Below are 15,386 nucleotides of genomic sequence, written 5' to 3'. Positions count from 1 at the left end.
TTTGCAACCAATGGAAGTTGTTACACTGCAGGGAGTGGCAATGCCAATAAACCTGCCGAATCAAATCTACCCGATTCCATTCTGCAAACCGACATTATTCGAGGAGTGGGGGGGGGGGAGGGGAGGGGCAGCAAGGGCTTTTTTCCCCACTTTTTTTTTAAACATCAAGCAATAAAAGAGCCACAATGTTGCAAAGAAACACGGATTGTTGTGGTGGGGTGCAGAGAGAAGGTGGCACAAAACCCAATTGTTCATCATTTCAGTCCAAACCACGGCCTGCCAGTTTGGTGCTGGAAGCAAGACGTGGCATGAATGCTCACGCGATGCCTTTCAAGTATTAAATCTTCAACAAAGAGGGTGGGAGGGTGATGCATCTACCAGGAAGAAAATCATTATGACTGACAGCGAGATTGGTGAGGAAACCTCGTACTCTGGGTAGAGTACCTCCTATTATTGGAATAAGACTGTTAAAAGGATAATACGGCCACCTTTTACCATGCCATGATAGCCTTGCAGCAGCACTCGTGAATAAGTTTCTTACGTTTTCTTTCTCTCTCCGGCTCCTTACACGCAACCATACAGGCCCCGGCTCCTGTTTGGCCGACGCCACTTGGACCGGTTCTCGATCTGGACCAGCCAGTGAGCGAAGGCCGAACAGTGCCCGGAAATCTCCTCGCCAATCCAAAGTCTGCGGGGGATTTCAAAGTGATTAAAATTCATAGCGAGCACCACAGCACGTCCAATGCACTGATGCAATGCAGGTTGACATGGATACTGTGCTTGCACTGTGGAACAGCATGCATCTGTGTCGTTTTACCATCGGCAACGGCATTGTTACAGCCGCAGTCGTGTTGATCAGACCAACTAAGCAAACTGTGATGGACACTTGTGTTAAGGAATCAAACGAGAACTTTAGTGGTGAAAGGGGAGGAGTTCACAAACTTTTGGGGAACAAGACAAGCCAACCAGAAGTGGTACTCCTTATTTTAAAGTAAAGAGACCCAGATTAAAAACTAAGCAAGCAGATGGGCACACTTATTGAAAACCAAAGAACTGCTGGCACACAAGTGTCATGTCGTGTTTGTGTGTGATCACAATACCGTTTTGCTGAGAAGCACCACCGACTGCTCCATAGACACATGAAGGAACTGCTGAAATGCCACTGCAGCTTACCGATTTAAAGCTGCGTTAAAAAAAGAAAAAATAATAATAAATTAGGAACCTTGCCCAGAAACCCTCTTCAAAAATTTTTTTTTTTTTTTTAAGTGCCATTTTCATGGTCAGATAAATAGGACACCAACCTGTTTGCAATTGGCACTTTAGACAAGTGCTCCGTGGCAACTGCAGCAGCAATGGCAGAATAAACTGGAAGCGAAGCAGAAATAAAATAATTAGTGGCACTGCAGAAACCAAAAGGAAGAGAAGGAAAAGGGCATTCAACACCAAGGTTCAGTTCCTCATGATGGGAGAAACAACAACGGCATCATTTCGATGAGCGAGTTTCCAAGGAACCTCAAACCCTCAAGCCTTCCAGGATCGATTTGACGGCTCAATCAGGAACAAGTAACGGAAGGAGGTTCAGGTAAACAAGTTGAGCACCATTTGTTGAGGGATGAAAAATAGTTTTATGACATCGAAATGTGAACATCTTTCCAATTGGTTAAAGGATGGAAAAAAAACAACAAAAAACACATGCAGTTTATATAAGGAACATTTATCGATACACAGTGCATAGTTGGCTTTCCCACATTAAATGACGAAAACCAGGCCGTCAGAAAATCAGACCCATAATTTAGAATTGGCCAGGGCCAAATGACCTGCTCTTTTCAAAAGAGATGATTATTTAACAAAGAAACCCAAATGCAAAAGAGCCAGATAGCTTTAGATCCCATTGCTCTACGATGCAGTGCCACCTGCTGGCATTGCAATAGAAGTCAGTTTTCACAAGTGACCTCACCTTCTTATGTTAATGAAAGGGTGTGTGTGTGTGTGTGTGTGTGTGTGTGTGTGTGTGTGTGTGTGTGTGTGTGTGTGTGTGTGTGTGTGTGTGTGTGTGTGTGTGTGTGTGTGTGTGTGTGTGTCCTCCATAACTCGAAAACCATATAACCTAGCAGTCTGAAACTTTGCATACATACTAAGAAAACTCCAAGGAAGTGCATGAGTGAAAATAGGATGTTTGGGTTAATTAAAACACCCCTTTTGAAGATAATTAAAGGTCTTATTTAATTATATTATTTATCAGGAGATCCTCATCCACCTCGCTCTATGGGGTCTTAAGGCATTTCCTGGGTAACCTCACTGGGGTCTGAAGCCGCTATGTTTTTTGGCCTGCTCAACCATGCCCTGACTAGCAACAGGCTGCAATGATTTCTTAACGATAGTTTTTTTTGTTTTTTTTTCCACTTTCCTCAGTCATATCGAATGCCTGTTCATCAAAGCTACAGATCATTATATACATGGCTTTTGCAAGTACTATACTTTTCAAATTAGGAGCTTGTTACGGCTTTTTTCCACGATCTACTCTCATCGACTCATTAAAGTAAATCATCAAAATATTATTATGATTTTGAGGACCGGACATCATCCGAACGAAAGAAGTGTCAAAATCTGTTGTGAAATCTGATCATGTAAAGAAATAACGAGTCTTATAACCAAGCCGATATACCTATTTTATTGAAGCAGGCAAGGCTATTAATCTCTCCTTCTCCATACATACACAAGAAAATGTGAAATTTCCAAAGCATTAAACTTATCTTTTTCTACTGTTTGTAGAATTATATTGAGTGAACAAAAAAAAATAAAAAAAATTTAGGAATGCGTCAAAATTTACAAGCTTCATGGAGCTGTATGATTTAATGCGATCACTTTTTGACCTTGATCGATGTGCCATCCCCCCCCCCCCCCAGAGGGACTGCCGAACAGAGCATCTGCCAGATCTGTGTCTATTGTTGGAGGTTTCACGATGGGAATCGACGACAGGGAATCAAAGCAAATCTAGTAAAAAAAAAAATAATAAAAAAAAATAAAAGACGTTTTAAAAAAAAAAAAAAAGTTATCAAATTTGTGCAGACCTCGAACCGATTTACCACGTGACATGCACAGACGAGCAGGCAAGATGGTTTATTTCATGGGCGATCAAATTCTGCAATGTCTCCAGGGTTGTTTTGCATTACGCAGCAACTCTTTTGTGGATAAAGTCATTTGATATCATCAATTCATTTTATTTCATAAACTGCTGCGTGCCTACTGAAGACTGGCTTTAATTTTAAAGGGATCCTTTATGGTATGTAGCGACAGCCTGGCCAACCGTTCCTTGTTAACCACTGAATTGGAGTGCTTGCATGAGTGCTTAAGCCACTTGCCAATTGCCCATTGTTGACAGCGGTACCACAATACGTCACCCTGAGCGAGTGGTCCGTGCCCCGTCACCCTGAGCGAGTGGTCCGTGCCCCGTCACCCTGAGCGAGTGGTCCGTGCCCCGTCACCCTGAGCGAGTGGTCCGTGCCCCGTCACCCTGAGCGAGTGGTCCGTGCCCCGTCACCCTGAGCGAGTGGTCCGTGCCCCGTCACCCTGAGCGAGTGGTCCGTGCCCCGTCACCCTGAGCGAGTGGTTGTGAAACACCACCAGATTTCTGAGCTGTTTGCCATATTGACGAGTTTTCTAAATTACAGAGCCAAATTTTTTTTTTCCACCCTTCACACACAGCTGTTTATAAATAATAATGTTTGGAACATATCCCTGAAACATCTATATAAATGCAACCTTGTTTTTTCAGTGAAAGCTACTCATGATTTCTGGGTTGTATACAGTACGTACTGTAGTTGGTAATCACACCGACTCCAAGTTGCCAATTCCCGAAAAATAGTGTGCGTGTGTGTGTGTGTGCTGTTCATAAAACATGACGCCTTCTTTTTCCGGTGTTCGTCTCCGGACGCGTCCGGACGGTGTTCGTGTCCGGACGGCTTGGCTATGGATGTGTCCGGTGGGTTTAGTCTCCATACGTGTCTGGGCGGTGTTTGTCTCCAGGCCGTGTTTATAGTATGACCAGTTGGAAATGGATTTCAGACATTATTTTGTTTCCATTTTCACTGCTTTTCCATGAAGAATCATTTTGATGAAACAGTATGAATCATTATTAATGCTTCACCACACATCTGCCTTCCTTTCCTCTCACTTCACACTGTCATCCCTTCCCCCACCGCTCCTCACTCCCCCTACCTCCTCTCTCCTTTCCCCTCCACCTCTTTACCCTCCCCCACCACTCTGTTTTTATCCCTCCCCCCTCCTTTACTACCGTCAGCGAAGCGATGGGCAGCATTTTCTAGTTTGGAATAAAACCGATGCCAAGTGTGCTACTAACTGGATTATCCTTTCAATATTCTCAAATTTACACCCATCTACGTTCCCCTAGTATATGTAATAAATAGATGGTCCTAGATCAAAAGGGGTGACAAAAACTTGTTTTCAAGTTAACACTTTTCCTTCCCCCCCCCCCCACATCCTCACTTCTCAATATAAAATTTTCGAAATTTATTCCTCCCCACCCCCTCCCCCAACTACAACAAATATAAGAGACTGAGAATATCGATTCAGTTGTACATATTACATTAGCAAAATCAACCAACAAAGCATATTTCAGAGGTCATTCTTGAATCACAGATGTATGTTACACTACCTCGGGCAACTCAAAATGCTCACCAAAGCACAATGCGCATGCACAGTAGCTATTACAAGGGTTTACAAGGGTGTACAAGGAATTAAGGCCCAGGAGAAGCCCATTCGGCCCATCATGCCTGCACCACACCAATAACAGATTTTAACTCGCGGGAGAGCACTCGGAAGAGTGCAAAACCTCCGCCGCCAATACTGCTGGGTCACTCAAGTGAACCTGATATCCTATTCATTCAATTTGACGTCAACAGTGCTCAGAGTTATAGTTTGCAGCTTTCCCTTTTACATACTCAATTAATTCGTACTCACTACTCAATTCGTACCCCACAAACTCGATTCATTCTCTAAAAAAAAAAAAAAATTCTAATTTTTTTTTTTTCTCTAACAATTTTTTTTTTGGGGGGGGGGTTGGAAATCACTTAAAGCATGAAGAAATGCAAAAACAAAAATTCAAATATTTTTCCAAAATGGCCGCCATAGCGGCCATATTGGACTTTGGACCAAGTCCAAAATCTAATGGCATGATCCTCGGACCATACCTAATCTCCCCACCAAGTTTCATCGAAACTTGGTAGACAGATTGGGTGTGTGACAAGGAAGAATCGATTAAATTTTGGTGAAGATCCACATCCGCCTCTGAGAATTTCTGAAGCAATTCTTCACCATTTATTGATAGGGCTAAAAACGTTATAAAGCATGATATGTCAAAAAGTTGTGGACGATTTGTGACAAAACTAAGTGGATGAGTTGGGCATGTGACAAAAAGTCGATTCAATTTTGGTTCAGGTCTGGATCCAGATCCAGATCCAGATCCGGCCTATCAATGAGATACAAAATGTATACTGTTCAGCGTGGCAGAGGTATGCGGTCCACCGAGTGCCGTTCAACTTCCCCTTGTTTTGCATTTGCACCAATGTAACATGGGCTGCCAATTAGTGCAATTTCTCCTTGATACTAGATGGCCTCACCTGGATGCTGCAGGCTCAGCGAGTTCATGAAGGATGGCTGCAGGAAGGGATGCGAAAGGCCAGACATACGAGATGCCGATATAACCTGGTTCAGCCACGTTTGCCTTGCAATCTCCAAATCGAGAGCTTCAAACGTTCGTGGAACCTACATGAGGAGGAACCTTGAGAAAATCCACAGGATGAGCTCAGAAACCCATGTTCCAATTCATTCCATCGATGGGGTATTCATCAATGGTAACATGTAGCAATTGCAAGTACAACGACGCAAGACAGCTGGCTTTAAATGCCCAGCAAATGAGGAGGTAGCAAATGGACCTCACAATATTTCTTTCCTACCTGAGTAAAGTTTTCGTCGAAAGTGCTGGAGCCTTGGTATCTGAAAATAAATTGATCAATCAAAAAAGATCCACCAAGCAATGTACCATTGCATGATGGAATGATCTTCACAACAGGTCTGACAGCCACCAAGACAAAGTCACACTTTGCCTCCATGTGAAAGTCCTTTTTGGTATCAGAAGATAGTTTAGGATGCACGGTTATGGAACAGTTCCCATCGGTGCTCAAATAATGAAAACACAGCACCAGAGCCCGTATAAAAACCAAACGCATCGCAGTTTCCATCTCCATTAAAAAAGAACCACCGTTATACAAATTTGGTCCACTATTCCTGCACCATATCTGCACCAACTGAATGACCTGGCTTCCACTATTGACTATGTCCACCTGTGATGGTTTGGCAATCTATGCCATCACCAAGGTGGCAATGCATCTATATCACTCTTTTCAGACCCCTCCACCGGCTGGAAGCATCAAAGATATAGACCGCACACCAGATGGAAAGCCACCTTGACTCCACTTCCGCAGCACATCAGTTTGACTTGAGATGTGGCTACGAGAGTGGCACAACACCGGCTAACCTGGAGATCCCTCATTACGACAGTGACGTGCCAAATGATTGATATTAGGACGAGGTTACAAGAGTCCACATTCCAGCCCTCCCACAAGCAGGTACTGCTCATCACCCCAAACTGAGAACCAGGGTGCAAGCACACAATGAAGTAGGTTTTTTCAAATGTCCACAACCTAAGGCTGGAGAACGCTGATCATAAACGGCCAAACAGAACTCTGTGGCATAATGGTTAGAGCATCTGCCACAAGATCTGAGTCAAGGAAGTCAGAGGTTCGAACCCAAACGGGTCATACCAAAGACTTCAAAAATAGTACATGCAGCTGCATCCTTGCTAAATGCTCAGCATTTAAAAGGTTAGAGCTGAAATGAATAATTACAAGTTCACAATCATACTGCAGTGCCAGGCTTGATGGCCTTCATGGCCTCCTGAATTGAAGTTCCTTGTAAGGGAACTCATTAATACATGATGACCAGTTTGCTTGTGGTAGTATCAGCAGATGACGACATGAAGCACATATCAAAGTTGGACAATAGTTCTTCAACATGCCAAGACCACTTCTCACAAACAGAGTGACAAACACATTACACAGTGATTGCAGCCCCAGAAGAAAAAAAACCCCCAAAAAAATAAAACCACCAGCAATGTGGACATCTTACCTGCCAGGAGAAGCAGCTTTCACCTGGCTTGCAACGGCATCCATGAGCTGCACCGCAAGATCCAGCCCATCGGGATTCAGATTCATCTTCTGCAAACTCACCCAAAAATGATGTACATCAGCATGCAAGAGTTAGACAAGTTCAGTTAAGTTGCATGAACAGGGTATCAACACTCGCTTATGTCACGGTATGCTCATCAGATGTAAAAACGATGACTTATGCTCATCAGCAAATTAAGCCAAGGTAGATCGCTATGTAGACCAACAGTTTCCAATCCAGCTGCAGGTAACGCAATTACACAAATTATACGGAACGTACCGGGTAATAAAGCCTTCCCAAGCGCAGAGACTTCTGCTTCTCGCAGTACGTATGCCAAGAGTCTTCGTTAAAACCATAGTTAAAATAGTCCGACACATCAGCTCCTGTGCAGGGTGCAGGGAATCAGTCACATTACACCAAAATTTCCACGCAACAAGTTAGGATTTTAAGACTCGGATAACACAGCAGTATTGTGGTTTAAACTACATTTTAGTTTTGTCACATATTGGCAAAAGGCGATTTCATTACAAACTGGCAGAATGCATAATTAAAACTAAGTTTATAAATAAGTTTCCATGCTTCATCTATCAGCCAAACACAATTACCTTTTGTCATTTAAAAAAAAACATATACAAAACAAGAGAGTTCATAGAACACCTTACGCCATGCAGTCATGAGAAACAAGGACATAGGCGGGGACTTTGAGCGGCAAATCCGATTGGTCCTGATGTAAAATGGCATAATATTTTGTCCAAGTACTACTGTTGTGGGGCCGAGTTTCGGTGGCGAGCACGACCGCGAGATGGAGCAGTATAGTCGGCTCCACCGAACACCCGGAATCTAGATCGCGCTTCTCGGAGAACTCCGAAAGGCACGGGTCACTTACAGGACCGTGAATCGCCAATAATTCGGTCGCGTGGAATAGGGTTAATTGCCAACTTCAATATACCTAAGTATCCACGTGGCAAAGCTACCGGGGAATTCACACCCTCGGCAGGCCTCGAGCGGAAGGAGCCGTTATGCTCGAACCGTGCGAAACCCGAGTGGATGGTTACCAAGACCCGTCGGTCCAAATGCACAATTTACCGTTTCCCAATTTCCCAACACGCACCGTGCTCAGCCAATGAAAGAAACACAGAAACGAGCTGGTACATTCAACAAGAGGGAATATTTATTTTACAATGGGGGGAAGGGAACACACAAAGAGCAGAGTTATCCGAATAAGAAATGTATCAAATGTACAAGCAAAAGCACTTTACAGTTCAACTTAGACAAAACAGGCCAGCACACAGACACGCACACCCAAAAAGAAAATGGATCCGCCTCTCCAGCCGAGGAGGATAGTTTGGCTGGGAGTCAGGACGGCTGGCTACCTGGCCACGAGCATGCGGCTGGTTGTCCACACCTTCTCGGAGCTCCAGTCGCCAAAATCACGGACCAGGGCAGCCGAACCCAGAGGAGGCGAGACGAGGTGATCTCCCTTGATAAAAAAGTGGTCGACTGCTCGCTGTAATGCGCCAGACGAAACACCTCCGAAGCACGGGATGCAGTCCGCCGTAAACCCAGGCAGAGACGCGCACTCGAGCAGACTCAGGACGCAAACTCCTCCCTATTGTCCCGACAACCACACTCTTTCTTCAGGAGGGAGGGGTTTCATCCCCTGGCCACTCGCCTCCTGATTGGTCGGACCCATTGCGCGATCCCCTGGCCATCTTCCATTGGACGGGCCCACGGTAGGCGGGGCAACTCCCACCCTTCGGGGGGAGTCCCGATCAGAGGCGTTTGTAGCTCCGCCTACCTCCTCACCTCCGGCCACGTGCGTAATGGCGATGGTGCTGAGTGGGAGATGGGGCGGGTGAGACGCCCGCTCCTTGCCGATTGGCCAAAGAGGGACGCCATGCTCATGTTAAACTCTGCCCACGCACACGCTCGCTGGCGAGCGCGCGAAGAGTATCGCGAGCAGAGTGTTGTTGTTGTGAAAGCGAAGATGGGCGTTGTTGTAAGTGATGTAAAAATCCTAACTATCAAAATAACTCCGCAGCGCATGAACATTTAATTCCCATTAGACAAGGGACGGGACCCTAACTAGAAACACGTACTTACCGATATAACTGATCGAAAAGGACTCTGGCTGTTATGTGCTCATGGCTGCCAGATTCGTAACAATACTACATGAAAGGTATTTGAAAGTGCAAATGTCCACAACTTAAGGCTGGACTGTGTTCTCGGTGTTCAAGTGTATAATTCAATCGAAATAAAATAAGGATTTTAAAAGGTTGTAAAAAAAAAAAAAAAATAAGCCTGGTGTTGGCTTAGTGGTTAGTGTGGCTCGGGATCCGAGGGTCCTGAGTTTGAGCCCTGTTGGCCGCTGAATTTACACCAGGAGGTTGACTCAGCCTGTCATCCTTCCGAGGTCGGCGAAATGAGCACCAGTGTACTGGTCTCGGTGTATGCCCCGGTTAGAATAGGTGTACCATAACCCTGTGTGTCATAAGAGGCGACTCGGGTTGGCGTCAGGAAGGGCATCCGGCCATAAAACATTGCCTCAAGAAGGGAACCATGATTGCATGGAGCTCGCAAAAAAGCTATTCCCTGCTCAGCAGGGAAAATGGCTGTAAAAAGGCTGTTTTTTTTTTAAGGTTGTAAAATAACAATTTTCGGAAGTTTACGGACATTGATGCAGAGTCGTTTACACGTTACATTAGTTTATTCATCCCTGTTGTTTGTGTCCTTTATGTCTTCCTTAAAACAGAAATATTCCTGTTCCAAATGATTTTCAATTTTGTTTCACTGCCAAGTCGATAGAGTAAAATTATTATTTCACTCCTCTCTATGCATGTGCGATCGGGACGAATTCAGCAAAGCCAAAGTACTGCTAAACTCCGGGTTCATTTTCCAATTGGTGTTCAAAATATAACATTCAATTTAAATTTGCTCATCGATCACAAATGGATGTTTGTGGAGACGCAGACAAACTCAACTTATTGCAAAACCACATTTTTAGCTTCACACGCATGGGGGTAATAAATTTTTTTTAAAGATTATATAAAACAGCAACGCAATGCGAGTGAATCAACCAAGTACTCAGTGGAATGTTTTTAAAATTATCACCTACATGCAATAATATTTGCTTTCAGCAAAGTTGAATGTCACTTCAAATTCACATTCTGGTGTGTAAACAAATAGTAAACTCTAAGGGCACTCGGTAGAGCGCATACCTCCGCCATGTAATGACTGATCCACGAGAACATATCGAGCCCAATCAATACATATTTGAAATATGCCATACAGTACTATATCGTTTTTGGCTATATTTCTCAATGGTGAAGAATCACTTAAAGAATTGAATAATTCTCGTATACAGATCCAGATTCGGATCTTCACCAAAATTGAATCAATTCTTCCTTGTCACACACCCACCATGTCAACCAAGTTTTGTCCGAATTTGTCCACAACTTTTTGAGATATCGTGCCATATATCCTTTTTCTCTCAATGGTGAAGAACCACTTTAAAAATTCGAGTTGCCGGATCCGGATCTACACCAAAATCTAATAAGTTCGTCCTTGTCACACAGTGAACCTGCCCACCAAATTTCATCCATATCCGTCCACAACTTTTTGAGATATACTGCACAAACGGACAAATAAACAGGCAGACAAGCCAGTAGGCGGCCATGGTTCGCCGAGCATCCGATGACCTTTGACCCCTGATCTGAGTTAATCTAGTACTAAGTACTTACGAAATTGCAATTGAATCGGTTAACCCGTGTATGAGCAAGGGGGGGGGGCTTTGAATGGTCATTTTGCCCGAACAATGCACTCATTGACCTTTGACCCCTGACCTAGCCGAGATAGGTTAATATGTCCTGAAGCAAAGTTGTAGTAATATGTACTTTCATTAATATCGGTTAATCCGTGTAGGAGCTTTCGCGTGAACGGTACCGATTTTGAAGGTTTTTCGGCTGTTGCTAGGGAATCAAAGCGCCCCTAGCAACCATCACAATTTCCAAAGCACTAGGTCATAAGATGTACCTACCACCAGAGTTTGGTCAAAATCGGCCCACGTTTACTACCAATTATGCTGATGACAAACGAACAAACAGACAGAATTACTGACAATAAGGGTCACCTATTTCGGCGACCCAACACAGAGAACATAACCTCCTTCACCTTCGGTGGTGGAGGTAATAAATAAATCCAGTAACAGTAAGTATTAAATTCTTTGAATCAGTGGGAAGAGAAATAAAAGTACATTTCAACCTTAAAAAAAATAAAAAAAAATAAAAAATTCCCATGGGTCTTTTCGGAAACCAAGTGAAGAACAACATCCACAACTTATGTTCAAATTAATTTTTCAGTTTTAACCACCGACGACGCCATTGCCCATGAGTTTGATCTTTGACGAGCAGAGATTTAGAAACAGATAAACAACCCACCAGATGTTGAGCAGAAGGACCTGTGGCCTATTCTGGCTTTGGAAAACAGTGTTGTACACTCAGTGTAGCAAACCACGTTAGAATTCAAAATAGTCAGAATGATAACTACGGCACAATCAAAATCACATTTCAATTGGACGACATCTCTGCCGTGAGAAACGACGTGTGCTTTGGTGGTACATCTCCTCCTTGTGGACACAAGCTGCACAACCACGACACAGCAACATCGACACTCACCAGGTTTCCTCCAGGGTTTATCATCAAATGAATCCAAGTTCACCTCAAGAACAGGAAGGCCACCAATGTCCCCCTTGGCATCCAAGTCCACCCTGTTTTTGTCCTTTGGAACTGAAACACAAAATAAACAAACGAGTCTCATCGGCTGTTCTACCTCGTCTCGACTCGGACGGAGATACAATCCACAAATCCACAAATCATCCCCTTATCACAAAGAACAGGAACACCAATCATCCAACGTTGTCACAAAAGACAAAGGTTATCGATGCAACCTCTTGCACCTGCTGTACCTGCATTTGAAGATCGGATGGGATTTTTAATATGGAAATTCACGGGCGATCCAATCTGCGTAGTGCTGCGAATACAGATCGAGCCAGAACATTACAACGAACGACCGTACTGCGACAATCCATCAAACAATCTGGAGATAAAACCTGATATTTTACCCCAACCTCCCCCACAACGGATAACCTGCAGCCTTTGAGAAATTGGCAGAACGTAACTCCGAGAAATTGTCGTAACAATAACAATAAACAATGGTCTTCAACAATAGTAAAACATCTTTTTGGCAAAACTTTCCCCAACCCAAGATCTCTCAGGGATCCAAGCACTGAAAATGCGTCGATGCTTTACCGCGCACATTGAGGCATCAAAACGCCTCTCGAGTGCACCAACGATCTCCCATTGTCAGCACAATACGACATCCCCCACCGACGGTTCAACATCCTTTAAAACAAGTGCATCTTGAGAAATGGAAGGTCCTGTTCAAAGACGAGCAGAGACCTTCACATTACTAAAATCGATTGGGTAATGCACTTGTCTTGTTAAAACTTTTTTTTTCTTACAAGTTCTTTTCTCGATTTGCCATTAGCTCTCTTTACATCGTCGGCTTATTTCGGAGAGATAGGGGCAAAGGTGAACAACGTCTACAAAGCTTTTTTCCCCACTCTTAATGGACCCATGGATTTTTTCCAATGACTGCACGAGCTCCCTACAGGTGTTGGTAATGCAAGCAAGTTTGCAATGAGTGAGACAGTCGGGTACGAGCGGAAGTTTTAAGTCTACACACACGCACACAGAAGGGTGAAAGGTCGAATACTTGAGAAATGCCACCGGTAACACTATACAGTAAATGCACAAAGCAGGAATCAACTCGTTTACAAGATTATAAACTCACCAAGAGCTATAGACCAACATACCCATGATATTGTGTGATACTGGGATGAACTGCACCAATTGTTACTTGCACATCGTCATCATCATCATCTGGCTCTTTGTAGCAATCCTCAACGTCATCGCCATTCACATCCTGAGAAACCTGAAAAAAATAGGACCATTGGACCTGTAGCTTATCTGGGGCCTGACCTCATGTTGTGACCCAAATTTGGTAGCATTCTGACTGGTGGGTCTGGAGAAGATTTTTCAAGGAATTTACCAAGTCCGCAGTTTTGATCGACTTAAAGTCACATGACCAGAACGAGCTTTGCAAACCCCGTTAGTCAGGAGCAGAACTTTGCTGCCAAATTTCAGCCGGATCGGCCCAGCGGTTTGGCCGGTGAAGTCGAAATAAGAGACAGATGGACGGACGGACGGTGCACGATGACAATACCTCGTCTGGAGTTCCAATTCCAGATCAAGTCAAACAATGTCACAGACAAGTTTACAAAGGCTTCTCGCTCTAACAAAGGGTTCACACCCAAAATGTCAGCTTTGCTTTACTTCCTACGATGGTTTGCACAACTTAATCAACCTCCAATTCGTTTGAAATGTACCAACTAGAGAATTGACCAATATCACAGAGAGAGAGAGAGGGAGTTAATCGTTTACCAAGATAAAGTGTGACAATTTATCAATGACGATTCACAATACAACTCCACAGAGACAACGAGCAAATGGATTTCATCGCATCCAAATGTAACGAGTCAGCTTAGAGCATCATGTGACCAAATAAGGGTCTTTGAAATTGACATATCAATATTCAATGAGGCCTTTTGCACGTGTATAACTTACAGTGACTTGGTTCTGCTCACTGGGCACTTTTAACCTGCTGCTGCTGCTGCTAATGCAACATCTGATTTGAAGTCTTTTAAAACAATTTTCAGCATTTAGCCAAGGTGGAAATTTTGTGATGGTTAACTCTTAATTCTGTTCCTGAATGCAAGTTGCATTCTCGGAAATATAGCAAATAAGAGAAATATCCATGGATGATAGCAGTCTCAGGTTCGTACCATGACCTGCTAATACAATCAGCTCACGGCGGCCGTGGTTATAACACATGTACACACACACGGAAATTTTTCCTTTCACCAATAGATGCAAAAATTTGTCTTATGGCCCCAGAACGACACAAACAAGCATTATATGTGTGTGTGTGTGTGTGTGTGTGTGTGTGTGTGTGTGTGTGTGTGTGTGTGTGTATATATATATATATATATATATATATATATATATATATATATATATATATATATATATATATATATATATATATATATATATTGTGACGTCCACGGGACTTGAACAGTCCCGCCAACGTAGAATGAGCCGAAACGATGGAGGCGGTTTATTTATTTATAACCCAAACATGGCGGTTCTAATCGCTCTACCGCAAACGGGACGAGGAAGGTGGCACGAGTCACTTTTCACTGAGTTGATGATGTTTATTTGTTTTTATTATTGACCAGAAATAACAAGACTCGGCAAGAAGAGGGATCCGGGGCGATTCGACGGGATGGTGTGGGACCGGGCGTGGGGAAAAACAGACAATTCCAATGAATATACAGATCTCAAACCCTCTAAGGCGCCAAGCACACACACACACACACACACACACACACACACACACACACACACACACACACACACACACACACACACACACACACACACACACAGACACACACACACACACACACACACACACACACACACACACACACACACACACACACACACACACACACACACGTACCTATTTCTGGTGGTCAGGCTGGACCGTGGTGTGGACGCAACTGTCCCTGGATCGGCGTTGGACGAGCTGGCCTTGCTCTCGTCAGGGGGGCAGGAGAAACCGTGGTGCTGTCGACCTCCTGGTCTTGGCCCAAGTCCGCTCACAGCCGCCAGGGAACCAGTTCTGGCGCCAAGTTGTGAGCAGGAGAGGGAGGCAGGTCCGCCCGCCGTTCGATCCCGTACTCCGAGTCAGCAGAACCCCAGAGCCAACCAAGATGAGGCACAAGGCTCCAAGACACGATCAAGAACACGATCGAATCAGCACAACAACAAGGACGCTCTCCGCGCAACAGCCTCCACACCAAAAAAACACGATCGTTTTTGTCCCGATCTTCTTCCTCTTCCTTTTCGACCCCGAACAGAACCTTTTTATCCTCCCGTCCTCGTCACTTCCAATCGAGCCGTTTATTGGCCCACCGCCGTCGCCTTCTGCCAATCGTGATCACAGGGCGGAGCTAT

General features: G+C 44.2%; 1 protein-coding gene across 3 annotated transcripts in view; it reads right to left on the bottom strand.

Moving 5' to 3' along the window:
- Positions 1-15,386, bottom strand: part of LOC147014582 (uncharacterized) — a 32,020-nt gene that overhangs the window by 2,325 nt on the left and 14,309 nt on the right. For all 3 annotated transcript variants that reach the window (XM_085852665.1, XM_085852663.1, XM_085852666.1), the window contains exons 4-13: positions 13,118-13,236; positions 12,209-12,273; positions 11,919-12,029; positions 7,525-7,628; positions 7,207-7,295; positions 5,976-6,015; positions 5,640-5,784; positions 1,302-1,365; positions 1,101-1,183; positions 542-688 (exon numbers count right to left, since the gene is read on the bottom strand). In XM_085852665.1, coding sequence (XP_085708791.1) covers positions 542-688; positions 1,101-1,183; positions 1,302-1,365; positions 5,640-5,784; positions 5,976-6,015; positions 7,207-7,295; positions 7,525-7,628; positions 11,919-12,029; positions 12,209-12,273; positions 13,118-13,236 — 967 coding nt within the window. The remainder of the gene's footprint in view (positions 1-541; positions 689-1,100; positions 1,184-1,301; positions 1,366-5,639; positions 5,785-5,975; positions 6,016-7,206; positions 7,296-7,524; positions 7,629-11,918; positions 12,030-12,208; positions 12,274-13,117; positions 13,237-15,386) is intronic.

This window comes from Eptatretus burgeri, chromosome 13 (genome assembly GCF_056783735.1).
Source record: "Eptatretus burgeri isolate ZD-2024b chromosome 13, Ebu_testis_v1, whole genome shotgun sequence".
NCBI classification, from domain to species: Eukaryota; Metazoa; Chordata; class Myxini; order Myxiniformes; family Myxinidae; genus Eptatretus; species Eptatretus burgeri.
Note: the sequence above shows the minus strand (reverse complement) of the source record. Positions and strands in the feature narration are given on the sequence as shown.